The sequence below is a fragment of the Antedon bifida genome, chromosome 4, assembly GCF_963402885.1.
Source record: "Antedon bifida chromosome 4, ecAntBifi1.1, whole genome shotgun sequence".
In the NCBI taxonomy this organism is placed as follows: Eukaryota; Metazoa; Echinodermata; class Crinoidea; order Comatulida; family Antedonidae; genus Antedon; species Antedon bifida.
Window position 1 is genome coordinate 22,139,100 of NC_136229.1, and position 24,404 is coordinate 22,163,503.

The 24,404-nt window shown below is 34.1% G+C and overlaps 1 protein-coding gene across 3 annotated transcripts in view; it reads right to left on the reverse strand.

Annotated features, from left to right (window-relative positions):
• The window catches only part of LOC144840775 (uncharacterized), a 24,691-nt gene continuing 287 nt past the window's right edge, over positions 1 to 24,404 (reverse strand). Inside the window, exons 2-59 of one of the 3 annotated variants that reach the window (XM_078696790.1) lie at positions 24,021 to 24,134; positions 23,457 to 23,570; positions 22,613 to 22,726; positions 22,363 to 22,476; positions 21,984 to 22,097; positions 21,505 to 21,618; positions 21,160 to 21,273; positions 20,922 to 21,035; positions 20,683 to 20,796; positions 20,483 to 20,596; positions 20,261 to 20,374; positions 19,915 to 20,142; positions 19,667 to 19,780; positions 19,298 to 19,411; positions 18,887 to 19,000; positions 18,478 to 18,591; positions 18,077 to 18,190; positions 17,763 to 17,876; positions 17,312 to 17,425; positions 16,971 to 17,084; positions 16,701 to 16,814; positions 16,196 to 16,309; positions 15,793 to 15,906; positions 15,181 to 15,291; positions 14,901 to 15,014; positions 14,454 to 14,558; positions 14,111 to 14,227; positions 13,769 to 13,885; positions 13,563 to 13,676; positions 13,128 to 13,241; positions 12,874 to 12,987; positions 12,505 to 12,618; positions 12,283 to 12,396; positions 12,061 to 12,174; positions 11,836 to 11,949; positions 11,611 to 11,724; positions 11,244 to 11,357; positions 10,905 to 11,018; positions 10,689 to 10,802; positions 10,346 to 10,468; positions 10,120 to 10,233; positions 9,926 to 10,039; positions 9,555 to 9,782; positions 8,998 to 9,111; positions 8,553 to 8,666; positions 8,280 to 8,393; positions 7,771 to 8,133; positions 7,343 to 7,462; positions 6,949 to 7,068; positions 6,561 to 6,680; positions 3,851 to 3,964; positions 3,445 to 3,564; positions 3,171 to 3,287; positions 2,903 to 3,013; positions 2,612 to 2,731; positions 2,253 to 2,366; positions 1,998 to 2,111; positions 1 to 1,581 (exon numbers count right to left, since the gene is read on the reverse strand). In XM_078696790.1, coding sequence (XP_078552916.1) covers positions 1,409 to 1,581; positions 1,998 to 2,111; positions 2,253 to 2,366; positions 2,612 to 2,731; positions 2,903 to 3,013; positions 3,171 to 3,287; positions 3,445 to 3,564; positions 3,851 to 3,964; positions 6,561 to 6,680; positions 6,949 to 7,068; positions 7,343 to 7,462; positions 7,771 to 8,133; positions 8,280 to 8,393; positions 8,553 to 8,666; positions 8,998 to 9,111; positions 9,555 to 9,782; positions 9,926 to 10,039; positions 10,120 to 10,233; positions 10,346 to 10,468; positions 10,689 to 10,802; positions 10,905 to 11,018; positions 11,244 to 11,357; positions 11,611 to 11,724; positions 11,836 to 11,949; positions 12,061 to 12,174; positions 12,283 to 12,396; positions 12,505 to 12,618; positions 12,874 to 12,987; positions 13,128 to 13,241; positions 13,563 to 13,676; positions 13,769 to 13,885; positions 14,111 to 14,227; positions 14,454 to 14,558; positions 14,901 to 15,014; positions 15,181 to 15,291; positions 15,793 to 15,906; positions 16,196 to 16,309; positions 16,701 to 16,814; positions 16,971 to 17,084; positions 17,312 to 17,425; positions 17,763 to 17,876; positions 18,077 to 18,190; positions 18,478 to 18,591; positions 18,887 to 19,000; positions 19,298 to 19,411; positions 19,667 to 19,780; positions 19,915 to 20,142; positions 20,261 to 20,374; positions 20,483 to 20,596; positions 20,683 to 20,796; positions 20,922 to 21,035; positions 21,160 to 21,273; positions 21,505 to 21,618; positions 21,984 to 22,097; positions 22,363 to 22,476; positions 22,613 to 22,726; positions 23,457 to 23,570; positions 24,021 to 24,134 — 7,181 coding nt within the window. In that variant the 3' untranslated portion in view covers positions 1 to 1,408. The remainder of the gene's footprint in view (positions 1,582 to 1,997; positions 2,112 to 2,252; positions 2,367 to 2,611; positions 2,732 to 2,902; positions 3,014 to 3,170; positions 3,288 to 3,444; positions 3,565 to 3,850; positions 3,965 to 6,560; positions 6,681 to 6,948; positions 7,069 to 7,342; positions 7,463 to 7,770; positions 8,134 to 8,279; positions 8,394 to 8,552; positions 8,667 to 8,997; positions 9,112 to 9,554; positions 9,783 to 9,925; positions 10,040 to 10,119; positions 10,234 to 10,345; positions 10,469 to 10,688; positions 10,803 to 10,904; positions 11,019 to 11,243; positions 11,358 to 11,610; positions 11,725 to 11,835; positions 11,950 to 12,060; positions 12,175 to 12,282; positions 12,397 to 12,504; positions 12,619 to 12,873; positions 12,988 to 13,127; positions 13,242 to 13,562; positions 13,677 to 13,768; positions 13,886 to 14,110; positions 14,228 to 14,453; positions 14,559 to 14,900; positions 15,015 to 15,180; positions 15,292 to 15,792; positions 15,907 to 16,195; positions 16,310 to 16,700; positions 16,815 to 16,970; positions 17,085 to 17,311; positions 17,426 to 17,762; positions 17,877 to 18,076; positions 18,191 to 18,477; positions 18,592 to 18,886; positions 19,001 to 19,297; positions 19,412 to 19,666; positions 19,781 to 19,914; positions 20,143 to 20,260; positions 20,375 to 20,482; positions 20,597 to 20,682; positions 20,797 to 20,921; positions 21,036 to 21,159; positions 21,274 to 21,504; positions 21,619 to 21,983; positions 22,098 to 22,362; positions 22,477 to 22,612; positions 22,727 to 23,456; positions 23,571 to 24,020; positions 24,135 to 24,404) is intronic. The other 2 variants (XM_078696791.1, XM_078696792.1) reach the window with 2 other exon arrangements.

The window sequence follows — 24,404 nt, forward strand, 5'->3', positions numbered from 1 at the left end:
TTTTATTCCATAAATCAACTTGGATAAAACTATTTTTTAATAACAACTGTAATAAATAGGTAAACTCTACATTCTCTATTTACAAATAACATTTCTTGTGATAAAATACCACATACCCACAAGTGTATTCTATATACTGTATAATATATTTATTTATGTACACTGAATGAGGTAAATGTTTTGAGGTATCGATTTATGTAATGTTAAAAACAATAAATAATGCCTTGGATACAACTATTGGAAAGTGGTGTGAATGATGTGAATTTCAAGTGTGTGTGTGTGTGTGTGTGTGTTTCCAAATACAAATAATGTGTCGTAATTATATTTTTTATTTGTTAAATGAAATATCTAAAACATTTATGATTGTTTTTAGGATTATAATTTATAGATCTACTATTAGCTAATGATTTGTCATGCAGTTGAATTTTTGTTTTTGTTGTTTAGGGGTTGGTATTTGACAAGTTCTTTTACTTCTTTTTCTGATCCCTGAATCAGTTCTTATTTAATGTTACCATTTAAGTTATTGTAATTAATGTATGCTGCTTTTATTTCTTTTCTGTTTCAAATAAATGTTGTTGTTGTCATTTTATAAATTTGATTGATAGTAAAAAATGAATGAAATAATTATGTAAACTTACTTAATACTTACAAAAGAACAAAAAAATATTTCTTGTCTATGGTTCTTCTTAATAGAACCATTAGACAGTCATTTTCTATTATTATTGCTCATATGTTATTGCTTGACTTACTGACTTTTTAAAAAATGCCTTTACACTGAGCAGTCATCTGACCGTTCCGTCTGGCCTGCTTTGGTAAGGTTATGGATGAGATTCTTCCAAGATGAAATATCTTGCACAATTTATCTTAAATTAATGGCTTAGGAATTGCTTATTAAATCTTTAAGGGTGCACCTTCTGGACATACGTATGTCCTTGTAATAGGAGTGTCCTCTTAATATGGGTGTCCCAAAGGATGTGGTTCTAATGTATGTATTGCAATACTCTACACATAAATTAAGTGCATTCAAGTTAAAATATATAAAGAACGATAAAAGATACAAGTGAAATTACTGATATATATTGTAATATTACATTATGGATATTAGATTATAGATCTGTGGTTACACTATGTTAGATAAATTAAGTGATCAAAATATACAACAAATGCTTACTTCATAATAACTATACAGAAAATAGGCATAAATAAATAAACAGTTAATTCAAAATGTATTGCTTTGTGATCTAAGTAACAAGTAGGTTAACATAAATTGTGACTTTCGTGCAGAAATAATTATCTAACGTTAAAAATGTATTGCTAAAGTACATTTTACATATTATTATTGTGATTTTAGTATTGTGCAGCGGTTATTTGAAATGAGAAAATTAAGAATGTGTTTCTTAAAAACCGTTTAAACTTTTCCAAGTTCTTTTTTGTTGTTTCTCTGTAGTAAGTAGGTGAGTACGACTCCAAGTAGTAAGATTACAGAACCAAGTACACAAACAACTAAAATCCACTTGGCATCCAACTCGGTATCAGATTCGTCTGTGAGGGCGTTATTTATACTGTGCACGTTGCTTACATCTGAAAGGTAAGTTTACAACAAACATAAAAGATGTGATGTTGATCATGTTCCGAGGTTAAGTCTATAATTTGTATATGACCCATTGTCTTTCTGGTATACATTAGTTACCAGCATTACCAGCATTCTCAAATAATTATGGTATTTCATCTCCACTCATACAACTCATAAATTATATATGCAACTTATTGATCCCCATGATAAGAACTATCCTCCACACAACTTTTATTTATAACATTCTCCACTCCCTAATTCACTCTCATTCTTTATTTCCTCCCTTATCCCCTTCCTCCTTCCTTATCCCTTTCCTCTTTCCCTTGCTACTTTCTCATCCACTTCCTCCTCCCTTTCCACTCCGTCTTCCCTCATCGCCAACAACTTCCTCATTTTTTTACTCTCCTCTATTACATTCACTTACCTATACTACACATTGGTCCCATAGTGTGCGATGTACATTGGCATTTAAAGTATGTTATATAATTTGCACATGTGCCGCCATTCATGCAAGGACTTGATTCACATGGATTAATCTCTGATGAAAAAAAAAAATCAAAATAAATTATGTGTTTGTTTTTAGCCTTTTCGTTTTAGCGTATTAACCACTATATCCTGTTAGATTGTATTATGTCCAGTTATAGTTGAAATAAGTTTATAATTGTATGGTCTAACTTACGAACATGACAGTAAGCACCGGTATATCCAGGTTGACATAAACACCTGTATCCACCATCTATAACCCAACACTCTCCCCCATTCTCACACCTATTGTCCACACAGAAGTCTGTACCTATATAATAAAGAGTGTTGTTTATTATATAAATGTGAAACGGTTTACTTGTTTCTTATTATGGACTGTGACTGAAATTTGTTGTGGTACAGTTCTAACACCTCACAAAACAGCTTTTAGAGGAAATAATATGTTTGAAATATGTTCCATATATGGACATGATGATGTCATATCACTACCATATTTGGGCACATCACACTTTTTTTTGATAGTGTAGACAGAGCTTAAGTATCTGAATCACTTACTGTTTTGACAATGCCTGCCGGTATAGCCTTCTCCACAACTGCATATTTGGTGACCGTCTTGCGTGATGGCACATATTCCTTGATCATTACAGAAGCTATTGTCACACATCATTGCAGTAGCTGTAAAGAAAGAACTATTATTACAATTTTTACAGGTTGGCCATGGAAGGATTTTCCAGGTTTTGCCATGGAAGGATTTTCCAGGTTTGCCATGGAATTTCCAGGTTTGCCATGGAAATTATCTTTTCCTGGAATCCCTAATATTTTAATTAAAAAATGAAATAAACATACGCATGTTGCAGTATGGTCCCATGAAACCAGTTGGGCATTCACAGGAGAAGAACAGGTTTGTGATTGGCCGACAGGATCCACCATTGAGACATGGCGTCAGGTCACACATAGCTGTTCAACAAAAGAGAACAAGTTTTAAAAACATAATAAGGTGATTCGTTATAAGGCACAGATGTTTCAAATTTGCAAATGCCTATATGTGTTATTATCTCTAAGAACTTTTTCACAGATTTTGAAATACGATTGTAGTTTTCTTTTTATTACTTACATGTTTCACAATTGAGTCCTTGAGATTGTCCATAAGGACAGACACAAAGAAACTCATCTATCCCATTAATACAGAGTCCACCATTATTGCATGGGTTGCTACTGCACTCATCCACATCTAAAAAAAGAAGTTAAAAAACTCTATCAACAATCTTTATTTTAATTCATCTTATACTCTACATAATAATAATAATAGTTCTTCCTTTGCAGGTCATTGGAATGATAAGCAAAATCAATAGGCGAGCACTACAATGAAATGAAATAAGATAACATACCAATTTCACATCTGTGGCCATGGAAACCAGGGGGACAAACACACTGGTAAGAAGTTTCATCAGCAACACACGTGGCACCGTTACAACAAGGACCACTTGAACAGACAGTAGGGTCCACAGCTAAAAGAAATCAGACAAATGGAAAATTATGGATGGTTATTTCAAAATCAAAATGTATTCTGATACTTGCTTAGCATTATTAATCACGGTAGGTAATATCATGAGGTAATTTCCCGAATGATTGAAACCAAAACGGTACTGGGTTTGGTCTACTAGTGCTCCTGCTCCCAAAGTCATCCATTCATAGAAGCACTGATGAAGAAAGTCAGTGCCGTTTTGATCATTCTGGAAATTTCCTCATGACGGTAATCTTGAGCTAACAAATAGAAATGAGTTTCCAACTTACGTATTTCACAAGTGAATCCAGTCCAACCAATGTTGCAGATGCAAACAAAGTGGTTGAAAGCATTTAAGCAAGTTCCTTGATGTTGACATGGACAGCTTTCACATTCATCAATATCTATAAAAAGGAAGCTACAGGTTAGAATCACGTCCGAAATACATTTTGCAATTCATTCATTTTCATTTCATGGACATTCATACTTTACTTTAACTTTTACTTTAACTTTATTTCGTCCACATGGGAAAATATTTTGAGTGCTTTTCACAAAATTGTACAAAAATATATAAAAACGTTTCATATAAAAAAATAATTAATTACAATATTTAATAAAAAATAAAAAATAAAAAGCTGCAATACATCAAAAATTTCAAAAATTATGCAAAATCATTTAACAGTCTAATAGAATACGGAACAAAAGAATTAAAATATCGCATAACCCTGCTATTGCACGATCTCAGCACATTTAGTCTTTTTGATCTCATTTTAACATAATGTTTATTTAAAGGGTGGTTTGAGTCGTCGCATATTTTCATAGCCTTATTTCTTATGATTTTGTTGCAAAGGTCATCCAAATTATGTCTAGATCCTGTGATCCTACCTACTTTATTTAATATTCGTTGTAATCTGGTTTTTTCTTCTGTTCTACATCCACAGAACCAGGCAACACAACAGAAAGTGAGCACACTCTCAACAATCGAAGAGTAAAATAAATTTAATACAGTTCTATCTACCCCATAATTTCTCAGTTTTCTGAGAAAGAACAGTCGTGTATTTCCTTTTTTTATAGTATTTTTACAATGTTTCTCCCAGCTAAATTTGTTATCAACAGTCACACCTAGGTATTTGTAGCTTTCAACAGATTCAATTTCCTGATTATTAATTTTTAGGGGAGCCAGAGCAGTACATTTTTTTCGAAAATCAATTATTACTTCTTTGGTTTTCTTTTCGTTTAGTAAGAGGCAATTTGCCTTACACCAATTCGAAAAAGCAACGATTTCATCATGATATTCAGTTTCACTAGCTCTGTTTTTTAATAGGCCAACGATGGCGGTATCATCCGCGTATTTTAAATAATGTATGCTACTAGAAGTTGACTTACAGTCATTGGTATATAAAATAAATAGGAGGGGGCTTAACACACAACCTTGGGGTGTTCCTATATTTGTGTTGATCACACTCGACTTATAGTTACCAAGAGATACCTTCTGTGTTCGATTGCATAAGAAACTTTCAATCCATTTGATTATGGATGGGTTCACCTCTAGCTTAATCAACTTATCTATTAAGATGGCAGGATTAAGGGTATTAAATGCTGAGGAGAAGTCAGCAAAGGTAACTCTCGCATAACAACTTAAGTTATTTGTATGCTGGTTTAGCAGTTGGGTAAGAGTTAGTATCGCGTCATCGACAGATCTGCATGATTGGTATGCAAACTGATATGGATCAATTAAATGAGATAAGGGAGTAATAATTGAGTTACACATAAATTTTTCAAAACATTTCATCACTATCGAGGTTAAGGCTATTGGGCGGTAGTCATTCAAAATCTTAGGGTTTGGAATTTTGGGTACTGGAATAATAGATGCATCTTTCCAGACCGATGGTACAATATGATTATCTAACGACAGTTGAAACAGTTTGGTAAAAGGAATAGACAGTTCATGGGCTCAGAATACAGCCACTAATGTTATCAGGACCACTTGCTTTATTTCGTTTCACTTTTTTGAACAACTTTTCAATTTTCCAAGGCTGAATCTTAACTTGTTCGCTAGTAATAATATTTGAAGTCAGATTGGTACAATTGGTATGACTGGCATTCTCAAATCGCGCAAAGTGCTTGTTTAGGTCATTTACAAATTTATCACCGTCATTGTATAGCAGAAGGTCCGTCTTCTTTTTTGCTTTAACACCAGACATAATATTCATACAATTCCAGGCCGCCTTGGCATCTCCAGATTCCATGGAATTTTCAAGCTTTCCTTTAAATAAATATTTTGCTCTTTTTATCTCATTCTTTATTTCTGCTTTTATAGATTTAATGCGAACTGTATCACCACTTTTAAAGGCATTTGATCGTTCGTGAATGAGTGCTTTGACTTTATGCGTAAACCAAGGCTTCTGATTTGGATAAAAGGTGACACGTTTAGTTTCAACACATAATTCCTCGCAAAATGAGATATAATCATTCACAACTTGTACTGCTGAATTAAGGTCATTTGCTGTATCAATAAGTGTTGACCAATCAGTAGACTGGAAACATTCCTGTAGCTTTTCTATTGCCTCACTATTTCGAACTTTAATTATTTTCCTGGTAGGCTTTTCCGCTCTAATTTTTTGTCTATATGTTGGTAATAGGGTAATGACGTTATGATCAGAACTTGCAATAGGAGCGTTGATCATACATCTATAGGCTTTGTTTAAATTACAGAAACACTGGTCCAGGATATTCCCGTCTCGAGTAGGTTTATCAACGTACTTTTTGAAAGTAGGCAATAATGTACAGAACAAAGCAGCAGTCTAACAATGAAATAAATGTTGACTGAAACCAATTGGAGTAACCATAACTATAGTTACTCCTTCTTTTTCTGTCCATGTGATATCTTGAGGATACTCCATGAGCAAGAGATTGTTTCATTTTCCTTTCCATGGGTTTCCATTCTTGAATAATTGTGCATGCCAGTTATACAAGTAGTATCTCACAAAACAGACTTACCAACATCACAGAATGGTCCCTGCCACCCTTCAGTGCATTCACAACTGAAGCTTATGGCATCCTCACCAACTACACACGTAGCTCCATTTGAACAAGGTGTGTATCTACATGGATCAACTTCTGCAAATTTAAAACAATTTTAGCCTTTAAGCTATGTCCGCACTTGAGAGATTTGACTGTAGGCCTACCCATTTTAAGGATAACCTAAATATACAGCTAAAGCTCGGTCTACACTGTGAAACTAGTTTGACAAAAAAAATGTGTGATGTGCTCAAATATGGTAGTGATATGCCCAAATATGGTAGTGATATGACATCATCATGTCCATATATGGGCACATCACATTTTTTTGTCACATGATAGTGTAGACAGAGCTTTAGATCCTTACCTTCAGGATTGATGCAAAGGTTATTGTCTACGTCAGGTGGACAGATGCATAGAAATTGTTTGCCATTACTAAAACACTCAGATCCAATAGGGCATGGGTTGCTATAGCAATAATTTGGATCTACAAAATACAAAAATCAATGATATTCACACTTAGAAGAACTCTTACATTAATGATGTCTATTTGTCATAGATTAGTGTTGGCCAATGGTTGCCTTCGTTTAATCGTCCTATTCCAATGGTTGGTGGTAGTGGGGAGAAGTGTTCAGAATGTAACCCCTGTTTTGCTTAAGTGCTCTTTTCAAACTAGAGACAAGCAGCAGAAGTGATGGTAAATAAATTTGTGCCATTTTGTGATAAAAATGCAGACCATGGACTTGTATTTATTTACTTACCACAGACGTCTTGGCATGTAACTCCTTCAAAGCCATGGTTACAGTAACATGAATATTCATCAATGCCATCAAGACAAGTTGCTCCATTGTGGCATGGATTACTGGCGCAATCATCAATGGCTAAAATGAAAATGATTTATTAATAGAATGTTCTGCATTATAACATAGATAAAATACTCAATAGCTATACTGATATTTGTAACATAACATAATGCTTTCTTTATTTCTTTTATGTGTATTTATGTGGTTATTTTATTTACCATACTTATTTTTTCTTATTATTCAATCCTAGAATAACCATGTTTAAGATAATATTTCCCTGCAGTCTGTATTTAATTATTTATTTGAATAAAATCTTTTTGTATCTTTTATTTTCACTTAATAGTCATAAATATGTAAGGGAATTAAAAAAAACCAATATAACATACTATCATTTTGATCAACAGCTTGTACACGAAATGAGAAGCCAGCCTCTGTCTTGTCACTATCAGACTCAAACGAAAACCACATATGGTTCTGACTTGACAAAAACTGTATTGGCGACTTATAACCTGCAAGTGACAGCATGGCATTGCTTGAATTGCCAACGTCAGTTCCTTCACCCATCGTCAACCAGTCGTAGTTCCTCTCCAATGCAAAAGAGTCTGGTTGGACAAGAAGCGACTTGGCCATAGGAGCAATGATGAACCATTCACACATCTCATTGTTGTCATAGTTGTTGGGGTAGTTTGGAGATTCAATTTTGACAACATCATTGAGCCCCAATGTATAATTATAACGACAGCTATTTTCTGAAATACAATTATAACCATACATACAGATTTGAAAACTAAAAAAAAAATGTTGTTCATATTATTTATTCTTAATGTCAACCTTGTTATGTATTTGTTATGGTATTTTAACAGAAAGTGACAAATATTGAATCAACCAGACTTACTTATCTCACACATACTACCCCTGTAGTCTTCTGAGCATGTGCAGACGAAATTGTTGATGTCATCAACGCAGGTGGCTCCATTCAAACATGGGTTGCTCGCACATTCATTTACATCTGCAAAAACAAATTTTAACCAAAATATACACATTTTGAATAGAATAAGAGGAAGACAAAGGGATAAAGAATGAAAAAGAAAAGTTTTTCATAGTCAGATAAAAAAAAGTATGTACACATTTACTTAGCGGTATACCAATGATCTTTAGCACGTCTTACCTGTTTGGCAGAATTCCCCTGTCCATCCTTCTTGACAAAGACATACATAGAATGTATAATAGTTTTGACATTGTCCACCATTAACACATTTATGATCTTCACATGCATTTGATCCTAATAACAAATAAAATAACCTGTATTAGCTCTAAAAAATGAGAAAATCTTGAAGTAGTAGGAATGTTAGTGAATGTACTATATCTTGCAAACATTCAATTCCTTCTTATTTAATCAAAAAATGTGGCTTGAAATGTTTCTTGCTCGTCACAGACAACAATACAAAAACGCCATAAAATAAAACAGAGATATTTGTTTGTGATTTGTGCAACAATCTTTTTCTGGTTGACTATCTAGTAAAGCTCCAGAAAAACAGGGCTGCGGATATCTTGATTTTATACTAATACTTACTAATATCACAATGATATCTTGATTTTATACTAATACTTACTAATATCACAATGATGTCCTGTCCAGCCTTCAACACAAGTGCACTGGTATCCATTTACCAAATCTGTACAGGCACCACCATTACGGCAAGGGTTACTACCACAATCATATATGTCTAAATAAAAAAGAATAATCACATATGGTTTTAATGTAAATTTAAATGAGGGAATATCCTGCGACTTGTAGCCTACAGGGCTGAATTGCACACATGTGTGGACGACATATACCAAAAATGTCTTCTCATCTAAGGGCCTCTTCGTGTCGAGTGATGCCACCAAACAGCAACCGCTTGGCCACTCGACTCAACATGCTGATATAATACAATAATTTTGACAACAGTCCACCATCACTGATGATGATTGCATTCTACCCCTGTCTATCAATTGATGCCCTGCCAGTATAACACTCACAATATCATGTAATACAATTTTTGTTACATGTTTGTGAGGTACCTACATTTAACATCCAATCCCAATGTGACTAGTACTCATAGTTTCTATAATTAATAATAATTATAGAGAATAATATTGAGAAATTGTTAAGAAGATTAAAATTTACCAATTTCGCAAGTGTCGCCAGTATAACCATCTAGACACACACAAACAAAATATGTGTACTGATTTTGGCATTGACCTCCGTTCACACATGGTGAGGATTCACATGCATTGAGTTCTAATTGACATATATCACCATGCCAACCTAATGCACATAAACATGTGTATTGATTAACACCCTCTGTACAAGTGGCACCATTCATGCAGGGAGAGCTTTCACATTCATCATCATCTAAAAACAAATAATAATCAAATGTAATGATATAAAATTAGATAAAAACAGATTGGCGAACTTTGAGGGACTACAGACACAATCCAAATCACATTTAAGACTGCATTTGAATTTAAAAAGAAAACTCTAAAATTTAGTTTTACCTATGGAACAGAGAAGGCCTGAGAAACCAAGAGCACATGAGCAGAGGTAGTGAGTCTGGAAATTTAAGCAGGTCGCTCCATTCTGACATGGGGAACTTTGACAGGTGTCAATCACTGAAAATAAGAAGAATATATATTAACAAACCCTTCGCTAATAATAGTTATTCATCCTATTGTACTCAGCAATAACCTACCTAGTTCACAATAAGACCCTTTCCATCCACTTGTACATTCACAGCGGTAGTCAGAATCCAATTCAACACAGGAGCCTCCATTTTCACAAGTAACAGCCCAACATTGACTTATAACTGTAACAAAATAATTTATTGTACTGTTGTAATTGAATAATAAACTTTTTAAATGTTCAATCTTTCCAATATTTTTGTTTTACAATTGCATTTTTTAGTTCATCTTACTTACTATTTTCACAATGAATACCCATATAGTTTGGCGTGCATGTACAAATATATCCAGAATCAGTATCTTCACATAAGCCCTCATTCACACACGGATTGCTTAAACAACTGCTGATTCTTTCAGTAGCTGGAACCAAATGTTCATTAAACATGTCATGAATTTGTCAGGCTTAGAACCGTGAAACAGTAGGTTTTGAACCTACCTACACTATCAAACTTAATGTGACAAAAAAATGATGATGTCATATCACTACCATATTTGGGGATATCACTACCATATTTAGGCACATCACACTTTATTTGTCAAACTAGTTTGACCTGAGCTTAATACATGACTTGTGACTTACATAATTCACAGTGTGTTCCAGTGTGTGTCTCTGGACAGGCACATGTATAGTAAGTTTGGAAGTTGTTACACGTTCCACCATTCTCACAGTTAGTAATTATGCAAAGATCAATCGCTGAATTTAACAAAAAGATTACATTAACCTCATACAGTACTTATTTAGACTACATCATATTACAGAATAGACATTAACAACATTTAAATGAAAATAATTTACCTGAATAACAGTTGCTACCAGTCCATCCAGGTGCACACTCGCACCTTGAATATGTAAAATAATCAATACATGTGCCATTATGACCACATGTTGTGTTTGTACATGCGCTTAGAGCTAAAAAGGAAAGACACAAATGAAAATGCAAAAATAACATTTTAGACAACCTGAGGAGAAAAATAGAGTATGGAGAAAGAATACTTTCATTAACCTACCAAATGGCAGATGACAAGATAGGTAAGTTGGTAGGTAGGTAGGTGAAAAATAAATACATTAATAAATGTACAATATATGAATGTAGTAATGTATATGTAAATGAATATTAATATTTCTAGTACTCACTTGTTTCACAATGTATTCCCACTGTGTTATCAGGACAATCACAAGTGTAATAAGTGTTAAAATTATTACACACACCATCTGCTTGACAGGGAGAACTTGCACAAGGATCCAACTCTAAAAGAAATTGAACCAAATTGGAAACAGTAACTACAGATGCCTTGAGTTATTTCCAGGCTGCAGTTTGGCTAAGTACATGTGAATTTATATGGATAAATGACATCAGAGAACCTTCAAAAGAGTATAGGAAGTTAACATCTTTAGCATCAGTTTGTGTGCTGATGGTAGGTTGGGCCTACATTTATCTAGAGGTATTAGCTGAATAGTGGATAATGGATAAAAAGGAAAGTATGCCTGCTGGTGGCCTTACCTGTTTCACATTTGTCACCAATATATCCAGGTGGACAGGTACAGGTGTAATGTGTAAATTGATTATTACAGGTGCCTCCATTCAAACACTCAGCATTTGCACAAGCATCTAAAGCTAAAAACAACATTAAACATTATTGATAATGAATGTACTACTTAATGTACGTACTTACTTAAATTTAACAGTGGAAGTAATGTACCAAAAACCTGTGTCTGGTGGTCTTACCTGTTTCACATTTGTCACCAATATATCCAGGTGGACAGGTACAGGTGTAATGTGTAAATTGATTATTACATGTGCCTCCATTCAAACACTCAGCATTTGCACAAGCATCTAAAGCTAAAAACAACATTAAATATTATTGATAATTATTACATAATTTAATGTAAGTAGCTACTTAAATTTAATAATGGAAGTAATGTAGCAAAAACCTGTGTCTGGTGCTCTTACCTGTTTCACATTTGTCACCAATATATCCAGGTGGACAGGTACAGGTGTAATGTGTAAATTGATTATTACAGGTACCTCCATTCAAACATTCAGCGGTTGCACAAGCATCTAAACCTAAACAAAATTAAACATTATTGATAATAATACACTACTTAATGTAAGTACTTACTTAAATTTAATAGTGGAGGTAATGCACCAAAAACTTGTGTTTAATGGTCTTACCTGTTTCACATTTTTCACCAATATATCCAGGTGGACAGGTACAGGTGTAATGTGTAAATTGATTATTACAGGTACCTCCATTCAAACATTCAGCGGTTGCACAAGCATCTAAACCTAAACAAAATTAAACATTATTGATAATAATACACTACTTAATGTAAGTACTTACTTAAATTTAATAGTGAAGGTAATGCACCAAAAACTTGTGTCTGGTGCTCTTACCTGTTTCACATTTGTCACCAATATATCCAGGTGGACAGGTACAGGTGTAATATGTAAATTGATTATTACAGGTGCCTCCATTTAAACACACAGCAGTTACACAAGCATCTAAACCTATAAACAACAATACAAACCAATACACATGAATGGAAGCGGTTTAGTGCTTTAAGGCTGTACTTAATATATTTTAGTTTAGCAACTTCAGCTATAGGTCTATGCGATTTGCAGTTTGATAGTTATTGTACTAATAAGACACCACTTAATATATTTTAGTTTACAGATGTTGCCAGCAACTTCAGTAGTACAGGTATATGAGATTTGACGTTTGATAGTTATTGCACTAATAAGACACTACTTAAAAGTTCTTACTTAATTCACAGTTGTCTCCAGCAAATTCAACAGTACAAGTACACGTGTATGATGTTCGATGGTTAATGCATATTCCACCATTCAAACACGGATCTGGTTCGCAAAGGTTCACACCTATGAAAAGAAAGAAATTACATATATTTATTTCAAGCATAGAGTTATTACTATAATATCTTTATGTTTAAAGTATTAAGAAAATGGATGATGCTATTAATTGATTGTTGTAAAACAATTAGACTGATTTGAGTTCTTACTTTGTTCACAGTTGGTACCAAAGTATCCTTCAAAGCAAGCGCATGTATAAGACGTTTGGAAGTTAGTACAACTGCCGCCATTTAAACACGGATTGGCATCACAAAGATTCACAGCTGGAAAAAAAATGGTTAAAAAACCTTCTAAGCTCACATCTACTCTATCAAACTAGTTTGACAAAAAAAGTGATGCTTAAATATGGTAGTGATATGACATCATCATGTCCATATATGGGCACATTTTTTGTCACATACAGTAAAGTTTGATAATGTATAGACAGAGCTTTAGACAACCATAAATAATATATCTTATACTTAAATCATGGTACTTTGATACAACTATATGTTGGATATTGTTGATTGTTTCAATATTTTTTTAAATCATAGTGTTCGAGCCATTAACCTACTTAAGCCCCTAATATTATTTATTATACTTACCTAGTTGACATGCATCACCATGCCAACCATTGACACATGCACAATAAAATGAGTTGATCTCATCAAAACATGTTCCTCCATTTTGACAAGGCAGGCTGTTGCATTCATTAATGGCTGAAAATATACACAATTTAATTTAATACCAAACAGTTTTGCAGTAATACATTAACAAAAACTACTGTATTTTAAAATAAAAGGTTTCTTACCATACTGACACCGATCTCCAGTCCATCCATCCATACATTGGCAGAATACAGTGTTCGTAATGTTCAAGCATTGGCCACCATTGATACAAATATTTTCATTACACTCAACTGAAGATGCTGAAACATAAAGTTTGATAGTGTAGACAGAGCTTAACATGGGCTTGCAAACCAAGGAAGACCAGCACTCACATACATTGATGTAATAGAGACACATACTGGTATGCAGAGAGAGGAACTGGCTGTCACAATGGCAGACAGGAAATTATGGAGGAATCTAGGCATATAATTGTGGGTTTCCAGGACTAAGTAATATGTAATATATTTAAAATCAATTTAGCTTACTTGATTCACAGTTATCTCCTTGGTAACCAAGCATACACAGACATACATATCTGTCAGATGTAGTTTGACATACTCCTCCATTTTGGCAAGGACTCGAGGAACAAAAATTACCCAACACTGCAAACAGGTAAATTAAAGCATAGTGATAATCTGTTCTTTATATTTTTGATATTAGTTTAAATGAAACTTCAGTAGCCTGTATGCAGATATTTTAATTTACTGTTTTCAGTTAGTCTGTCTATTGCAAGATGCACACAAACATACACACACATGCATAGTTTTACATATAGGTTTGCCTAGGTTAATGTTGCTATGAACAGCAAAGGAAATAAATTTAGTGTACCTTGTTCACACAAAGTTCCTGTGAATCCCTCAGGACATGTGCATACGTTTAAGTTGCTGCACACACCACCATTTAGACATACAAAGTTTTCACACGAGTTGATTGCTGGAAAAAAAAATCAATTTATGAACTCCTTGTCTAAGGTATATGGACCATCACATTACAAGCCCGGTTTCCAGTTCCACCTGGTATTTTAGTCAGTGTATGACAGCAATGACATGGAAACCAGAAGGCAGTAGGAGATTCGGGCTGCCCAAAACAACATGGTGAAGAACAGTGGAAAAGAGAGCGAATACCTTGGATGGAGGACAAGGAACAATTAAAGCAAAACAAATCGTCACTTATACAACCAACTGGAAAATTGTCACTGCAGCCTTATGGGCCACAAGGCCCGATAAGGATTAAAAATAAATCCACAAAAAAATTTTGCATAAACTGTGTACCTACCGACTTCACAGAATGTTCCAGAATATTGTGGAAGACAATTACATGTAAATGAATTGAAGTTATTTGTACATGTTCCTCCATTGAGACATGGTAAGCTTACGCATTCATCCACATCTGAAAACAAGTACATTAATATTTTTTAAGGATTTCATAAGGGAAATTAGTATCCCATACCCCAACAACAGTAATCCGACTGTTTTATTTATGAAATAGGGGTGTAGAAAAGTAGTAATATTATAGCAACAATGACATTGTATTCATAAAGCTAGCAAAGGCTTACCGTATTCACACCTGACACCAACATAACCTTCAAGACACTGACAAGTATAGTAATAATTCTGCTGTATGCAACTACCACCATTCAAACAAGGGGTACCAGAACAAGGGTCAACTAAACAAATACCAACACTGTTACTAAGCATGTAAAATTGCAACAATCTCTATGCTATCTAATTGAGCAAATGCATAATTAAAATACTTTTCACATCTGCATAAATTGTTACAACTTGTAACTAGGTTTGATCTCCCGATTTATTACACGTTTTCACACATGCATATGTGAACGGTGAGAAATCTCTGGAGGAAAGCATAGTTCCGCGCTATTTGATTACTATAATTGGTCAGTTTAATACCAGGGCAATACACATGCATGCAGTAATAACACAGGACATATACAAACTTGGTTACAACTTGTTACAAGTTGCAGTTACATTTTGCAGGTGTGAAAAGGGTATAAGTTAAATCATCATAACACTAAGGTAAGGGGATAAAATCTGTCTATATAATATCTACATTCTATACATACATACAAGTAAATAATAAGATACAAACTTTTTGTGATGGTATTTATAATATAAAATTATTTTACTGACAGACTGATGGCTTGACTTACCCGTTTCACATGTGACACCTGTCCAGCCACTTGGGCATATACAAAAGTATGACGTCATTTGATTGACGCAGGTCGCTCCATTTTTACATGGCACTAGTAAGCATTGGTCCGTTACTTTAAATAACACATTAAAAGAGTTAGTTATTGAGTCATTCACACTGTGTGCCACAGTAACAAGTACCACAATCAAAAACTTTATCTACAAAATATTGTGTTAAGCTTTGTCTACACTAATCAAACTTTATGTGACAAAAAATGTGATGTGCCCATATATGGACATAATGATGCCATATATCACTACCATATTTAGGCATATCACTACCATATTTGGGCACATCACATTCACATCACATAAAGTTTGATGGCGTAGATAGAGCCTTGAGAACAATCTTTTAATATTTACATGTACTGCACGTTTCTCCTGCATAACCTTCTTGACAACGACAGAGGAAGGCGTTAACTAGATCTAAGCATTCACCACCATTGCGACAAGGCTGACTGTTACACTCATCTTGGTCTAAATGAAACAATTGCAACACATTACAGCTTACCTTCTTGTTGATTCACAAACAACAATCTGAATAAACATTTAAGCTCTGTCTACACTATCAAAATATGTGATGTGCCCATATATGGAGACGATGATGACATCATATCACTACCATATTTGGGCATATCACTATCATATTTAGGCACATCATCACATTTTTTGTCAAACTAGTTTGATAGTGTAGACAGAGCTTAAGCATGGTTCCCACATTGACGCAATGCTAGAATGGATCATCTGAACTGTCACTTGTGATTGGTCAACTCACTTGCATTATGCTTACGTTCTTATGTTGAGTCCAAGTGGGAACCAAGCTTTATTTTCAAATTGCAAACAAACAAAAAAGCAGAATAAAGTATACCTGTTTCACAATTCTGCCCTGTCCAACCTGAGGCACACTGACATGCAAATGAAGTGACGAAGTTCAAACAGTTGCCATTGTTAAGACAAGGGGAGCTCTCACACGGATTGACATCTGAAATTAATAAAGGTGAAAGAATCTGTAAGTTTACCACAAAGCACAGTGGTAATATTAATTTTATTGTACAAATCCCAATTGAAAATATTTATATATTACAATTAGGTTTCACCTTAATAGGGAATCCGTACAGTAGTAGTTTCAGTAACTTACCAATTTGACAGAACAAACCAGTAAACTCATAAGTACAGAGACATGTGAATGATGCAATACCATCAACACATCTACCATTGTTAATACAAGGCTGACTCGCACATTCATCAATTTCTAGGAATAAAACAGAATTGGAATAAAAACGAAAATAAAGAACACTAAACACCTCTAAACTAATAAAATAGATAGATTTACATAATTTTATTGTCCTTGTAAAATGTAACAAAAGGAAATTCATCTTCCATTGGCAAAATACAAAACTGATTAAAACGAACGAACAACGTATAAAATACAGAAAATAATCATATATATATAAAAAGTTAATAATAAGCATATCTCACCTGTTTCACATAATTCTCCTGTAAAACCTGTCAAACAACTACACGTGAACACATCAATGCCATGGGAACACTGTCCATTGTTACGACAGGGATTGCTAGAACACTCGTCTATTTCTGTACAAAAAAATAAATATTACTATTTAGTACTAGATTATAATATTATATTTCATATTCTGTTTCTGTAATAGTGTTCAATTTCAATTGTTTTTTTCTCGCACATACACCCCCAACATGTACATAGAGGATGCTATGCAGAGTAGCACAGATATTTACGCACCCTTGAAAAAAATAATAAATATTGACATTTTATGTCAGACCTCTTTATTCTTAAGTACACCAGTGTATAATAAGTGTAAAAGAAACGATATAAACAAATTAAATGGAGATTAGTAGGTTAAATTGAAATAATGAAAATTGCAATAAAATAGTTTATCCTGGTAAGTTGACTCACCTATATTACATGTATGACCCATCCAGCCTGCAGTACAGCTACACAAGAACCAGTCAATATTGTCAATACACTGACCACCATTGATGCATGGACTACTGGCACATGGCGATAATTCTTCAGACATGTAATGAATACCAAATATTTATTAGTACTTACAGACGTATATGCCATTATTTTAAAATGAACACCCCTCAAATGAAAATGGAGCATTCTATATGAACTTTAAACCACTGTTGAACATCTATTTTTTTCAGTACTGTATATATTTCAAAACAAATATATTACACTAGAAATAGATAGCAGGTGATACATACCAATTTCACAATGAGTTCCTGCAAACTGTGCTAAACATTGACACTGGTAGGCATTGAGTCTATCTATACAAGTACCTCCATGAAGACATGGTATGCTTAAGCATTCATTGGTTTCTGAGAAGAAATATAGTAGAATTAGTATAAAAGCAATTTACTGTTGCATTGACTTTTAAAGTTCTTATGCTCACAATAAGGAGCTTTCTACAGTATTTGTGTTGACCTATGACCTATACATTATTATGTCATTTGTTGTCGTCTGCACCTAAAATCCACTACAACTGTTTTGAGGAATTGAGGAATTGAGCAGAGAAAGCACATCCCATCGACTTAACGTTATGTAACTGTTCCTATGTCCTACAGTAGGTCGTCACAAATCAAAAGCTCTCCCAATATCCACATACCTAGTTGACAAGTATCTCCAGTGAATCCTTCTGAGCATGTGCACTGGAAGCCACTTAGCTGGTCAACGCACTCTCCAGCATTTTCACAAGGATTACTAAAGCATTCATTAATTTCTGTTAACAAAAACACAATACAAGCATTGTTTAAAATACTGCACTAAAAAGCATAAAAACAACCCAGCAGTACAATTTTTAAATATCACATTTTGTATCATGCCAAATTATCCTCCTTGCAGGTAAATGCCACCCCTCCAAAGTTGATCCAATTTTGTATTCCAACTGCATTGTTCTACATTTCTAATGTTGTACTGTATCCCCTAATAACAATAGTTGTTAAATTCATTGCTGTACACAACCTATGTTCTCCCTCTCTGGATGAGTGATAAAGTAAAAGTGTTAGACATATTACCAGTTTCACAATTTCTTCCTGTATATCCACTAACACATGCGCACTGGTAGAAGCTGACCCTATCGATACAGGTGGCGCCATTCACACATGGATCACTGTTACACTCATTGATTTCTAAAGAGAAGAAGAAACAAATAATGACGTACTTCAGATACAAAGTTACAAGCATGGAATAAACAACCTCAAAGTTTACAGTACACACTATATTGTCCATAAAGATTTAAGACTTTCATTTAAAGCTCTGTTTACACTATCAACCTATTGTGATGTGCCCAAATAAGGTAGTGATATGACATCATTATGTCCATATCACATTTTTTGGGTTTTTTTTGATAGTGTAGTTTGTCTATTTCATGCAATTTCTCTGTGTGCAGATATCTTTTAAAAGATCCTAAACATGGGATTACTTACCTACACTGCAATCAACCTCCAGATATCCTGGCTGGCAGTGACAGACAAAAGATGTAATAAAGTTTTCACAAACTCCTTCATTTTTACAAGGATTCACCTCACATTGATCAGCCTCTGTAGAAACAATAGAGTTGGTAAATTAATGGTGTCCTTTGTAACTATCTAAATTTGTTTCTATTTATAGTACTTGCATACACTGGAAATAATCTGTGGTGTACTGGCATTTCATGAATAAGAAGCTCAATCTCATCTCAAGTGGTATTTTAGCCAAGATGGCGGATAATGTTCGAATGTCATATACTCCTACCCCATGTAAAGTATATGGATACCTGCAGTAGATCAACTACAAATGTTTGTGTAAGATCTTACCAATTTCACAGTGAGTTCCAGAATATCCTTCAGGGCATAGGCACACATACGCGTTGATATGATCAATGCATACACCACTATTCTGACATGGTTGACTTTCACATTCTTGTATATCTGCAAAAATATGTTTAATGTGAATGCATATGTAAAATTGTATATACAAATAAAGTACTTTAATAAATGTGAAGACAGCCTAAACGTTTAGTACTTAGGTTAATGTGAACACATACTTAAAGCAAAGTACTTACTAATCTCGCAGTTTAAACCCATAAAACCAGCATTGCAATCACACTGGTATGCATTCAGTAGATCAATGCATGTAGAATTGTTTTCACATGGTGATCCAGCACATTCATTAACCTCTCGTTCACACAGGAGACCAGTGTAACCTGCTACACATTCGCATTGAAATGCATTATCCAAGTCAACACATAAAGCTCCGTTTGCACACGGACCACTTCCACATTCATTGAAGTCTGTAAAAATGAATAAGGTTTTACATAATTTTGTCTTACTCTTTTCCATTCTAATTTGCTTAATTATTATACTGTATGTATTCCTTTCCTAGTTTCTTTAATTATAAAAAACACATACTTATTTCACAATGGACACCAATGAACCCATCTGCGCATGTGCAGACATATTGATTGACAAGATCTTGGCAAGTGCCACCATTCAAGCAAGGGTTACTTGAACACTCATTCAATTCTATAAATAAAAATATAAGGAAAAAATTAATCAATGTTATTATACAAAACATTAAAACACTACAAATGAAATATCAGCATGTCATATGATTTGTAATACAGTACTTACCAATTTCACAGTTGGTACCCGAGTATCCTGCAGCACATTGGCAGAGATAAGCATTTACTTTGTCTTCACATACTGCACCATTAAGACAAGGATCACCAATACATTCATTTATGTCTGAAATTTAAAGGTTAGTGTTGAACAAAAATAATGACAGAACCGTCAATAGCAAACTTTACATAATAAAGTGGTCTTTTTCTAACCTTGTTCACACCGACTTCCCATATACCCTGCCACACATTGACACTGAAATGCGTTGACCTCATCAAGACATAAACCCCCATTCACACATGGATTGCTTTCACACTCATTGATGTCTAAAAGTAAAAAGAAAATCACATATTATGTATAAAAGCTGTATGAGAATAATATATACATGATCAACCTGTTCCCTTATTCTCTATTCCTTGATGTACTTTATCCCTGAGATTGGTCAGCCTACCTGTAGCACACTGAGCTCCAGTAAATCCTGCACTGCATTGACATGCATACGCATTATCAAGGTCAAGACACAAGGCTCCGTTCAGACACGGACCACTCAGACACTCGTTGGATTCTAAAACATTTTGAAAAAAAAATCATATAGTATAACATGATATTACATAAAATAGTAATCTGAATAATGTGATACACATATCAACATCCCCACATATCCTTTAAACAGATACATTTAGTCATACCTGTCTGGCAGTTGGTCCCTTGAAAGCCTGCATTGCACACACATGTGTATGCATTAACCCTGTCAATACACAGTCCACCATTGAGACATGGTGCTGCTGCACACTCATTAACATCTATAAAATATAACAAAAAACACAACTATAAGTAGTAAAGAAATATTTTAATGGCAAAACAAAAGAAAACAAGATTCATATCTACCTCCATATAAGGAAACTTAATTTTCATTTGTATTGTATGAATTCAAAGTGAATAAATTGCTGTAAGCGGGAAAAATGATCTTTAACAATGGCTCTTTGACAAATAATATTTCTATAATATTTGACAGTGCAAATGGAGTACTGTACCTGATTCGCATCTGGTTCCAGTATAGCCAGCTGTACACGTACACTGAAAACCATTGACATCATCCTGGCATGCTCCATTATTTTCACAGGGGTTACTTTCGCACTCATCAATGTCTGTAAAACACAGTGGTAAAATCATTATGTTATAAATAGACACACCATACCGATGACAGCTTTTTAATATTGCTTTTGTCTCTCCTCAGCATTGTATATTTATATCAGCATTGTATATTTGCACTGATGAAGGGCTAGTGTTGCCCGAAAGCTCTGCTAACTTTTCTGGCTGTTTTACTTATCGTTTTGATTTAGCTTTTCGCTTTTTTTTTGTATCTCTATTGAGATCCAGCCACTGATACCCACAGCATTGTCATATTTTCAGTATTAATTTGCCTTTGGATTTATTTGTATTTTCTTTTATATTTTTGTATACACTGTCGAAATGAATAAAAAAAAAATTAACCACTTAACATCTTTCTTACCTGTTTGACAAGAATTGCCTGTGAAACCTGATGTACATGTACAACTATATGCATTCAATTGATCTTGGCAAGTTCCACCATTCTGACATGGACGGGTAAGACATTCATCCACCTCTGTATAGTAAAAGGATATGTAAATAACATGGTTTCTGTGTATAAGCATGAAAAGGAGTTTGACAAATCACATACACATGATCATCATCTGCAATCTCTCATTAAGAATAATACAGTACCTGCCTTCTGGATCTTGTTCAAACAGTTCAATTCAAAATCATCTCATGGCAATGAGAGTAATGAACTTGTCCACTGTTGTCCACTAATGATTTCCTTTATATTTTACTTTAAAATAGTATAAACTGTATGATATAAAATACTGTACCTGTTTGACAAAGATCCCCAAAATAACCAGGAGCACATGTGCATTGAAAGTTGTTTACTTGATCAGTACAGAGTGCGCCATTTCTACAAGGGTTAGTGGCACATTCATCAATATCTGAGAGGAAAACAAAAGTAATGCATCAATAAAGGAACACAATAAACAATATAATTGCATCCGACATCAGAGCTGTGTTACCATATACAGGTAGAAATATTAAGACAACTAGACATTGCAGCAACTGTTGGTTTACCTATATTGCAATTTGTTCCTGTAAAGCCACTAACACATTGACATCCAAATCCATTCACAAGATCGACACAAGTTGCTCCATTCTTACATGGCCGTGTTGCACACTCATCAATTTCTGTTCAAAGAAAAAGAAAATGTGTTATCTGAACAGCTACAGCTTGTAGTAAATAAATTGTTGAAGAATCAGATTATTAAAGATGACAAAAAAAACATACAGAATATAAAAATTCAATGTAAAGCTCTGTCTACGCTATCAAACTAACAAAAATGGTATATGCCCATATATTGGCATGATGATGTCATATCACTACTGTATTTGGGCACATCACACCCTTTTTGTCAAACTAGATTGATAGTGTAGACAGAGCTTTATAGAAGGAAATCAAATATATTGAGCTTTAAAGATATCTGGAGTACAGTTTCATCAAGAATCAGATCAGAGCAACTAGATCGTATGAATGTCCCAGATTTAGAAGTGTTAACAAACAAGACGACAAAGCGACGAATGTGTAGATCAAGTTGAAATAAGAAAATGAGATTTATCAATAAGATTAAATTTAACAGAGAACTGGATAGTTCCTGTGACCAGACAATATTAGAAATATTAGAAATATGACACCAGAGTATTCCTATGAATTAAGTTACCAGAAAAATAACTATGATGAATGTCCTAAGATTCAGAAGTGTTAAACAAACAAGCTGAAAAAGCGAAGAATGAGTGGATCGTCAAGACAGAAGATGAACAAAAAAATGTAAGAGATTTTCAAGAGAGAGAACATGAGGAAGCATTGGATAGTTCCTGTGACCAGACAGAAAAAGTATGAACTAAAGGTGACTTCAGTTACCAGTTTGGCAGCGACTTCCAACATATCCAGAAACACACTGACATGTGTAGGATGATGATGCACCTACACATACTCCATTGTTTTGGCAAGGATTACTGCTACATGGGTCTGAAGCTATAATATATAAGAAACCATAAGAACATACGTTTATATAGGTTACAGCAGTAAATGTATTGCAGTAATTATACTATTAATTATCATTGATATAAAACTATATTTTACTTCTATACTAAAACAATTGAAGAAATTCAGACTAGGTGGTTCCAGGCCAAACAAGTTATAAGATAAAATTGATATTGACACTAAGAAACTATATTATAGGCCTACTCCTGTAATAACACAATTGAAGAAGTTTAGAAGAGGTTGTTTCATGCCAATTGAGAAGATATACAGGAGCACCAGAAGATATAGTAATTAGAGGCTCCATATCAGTTGAGCACCGTAAGAATACAAGAAACAGAAATTATTCATAATTATTCAACTGACTCAAATGAAACAGGCCTAAAAGGGTCAAAGGTTGCAGATCAATCAAGAATGCCATCAAAATTAAATTTGTAAAATTACACTTCTGGCATTTCCTTCCAGTAAAGCCATCTTGGCATTGACATTTAAAACGGTCGATTAAATCTAAACACACCCCACCATTTTGACACGGAGCACTTGCACATTCATTTATTTCTACATATCAAAAACAAATCAGTTTTGTTGAAATACAAACATCTATAAAGCAAAGGTTATGGTTGGTTTAACAAAGTGAGTTTTCAGGATGAACAATCTTGTTATTAGCCTGTCTTGACCTTTTCTCTTTATTTGTTTATTTTTTAAGGCTCGCCCACCTCAAGATGTTTGTCTTCATCTTTCCAGGCATCTGTCTCATTCTCTGACCTATTATCATTATATTTATGCATTGTATTTTTCCTTTCCATGTTGTCAGAGTTTGTAAATAAA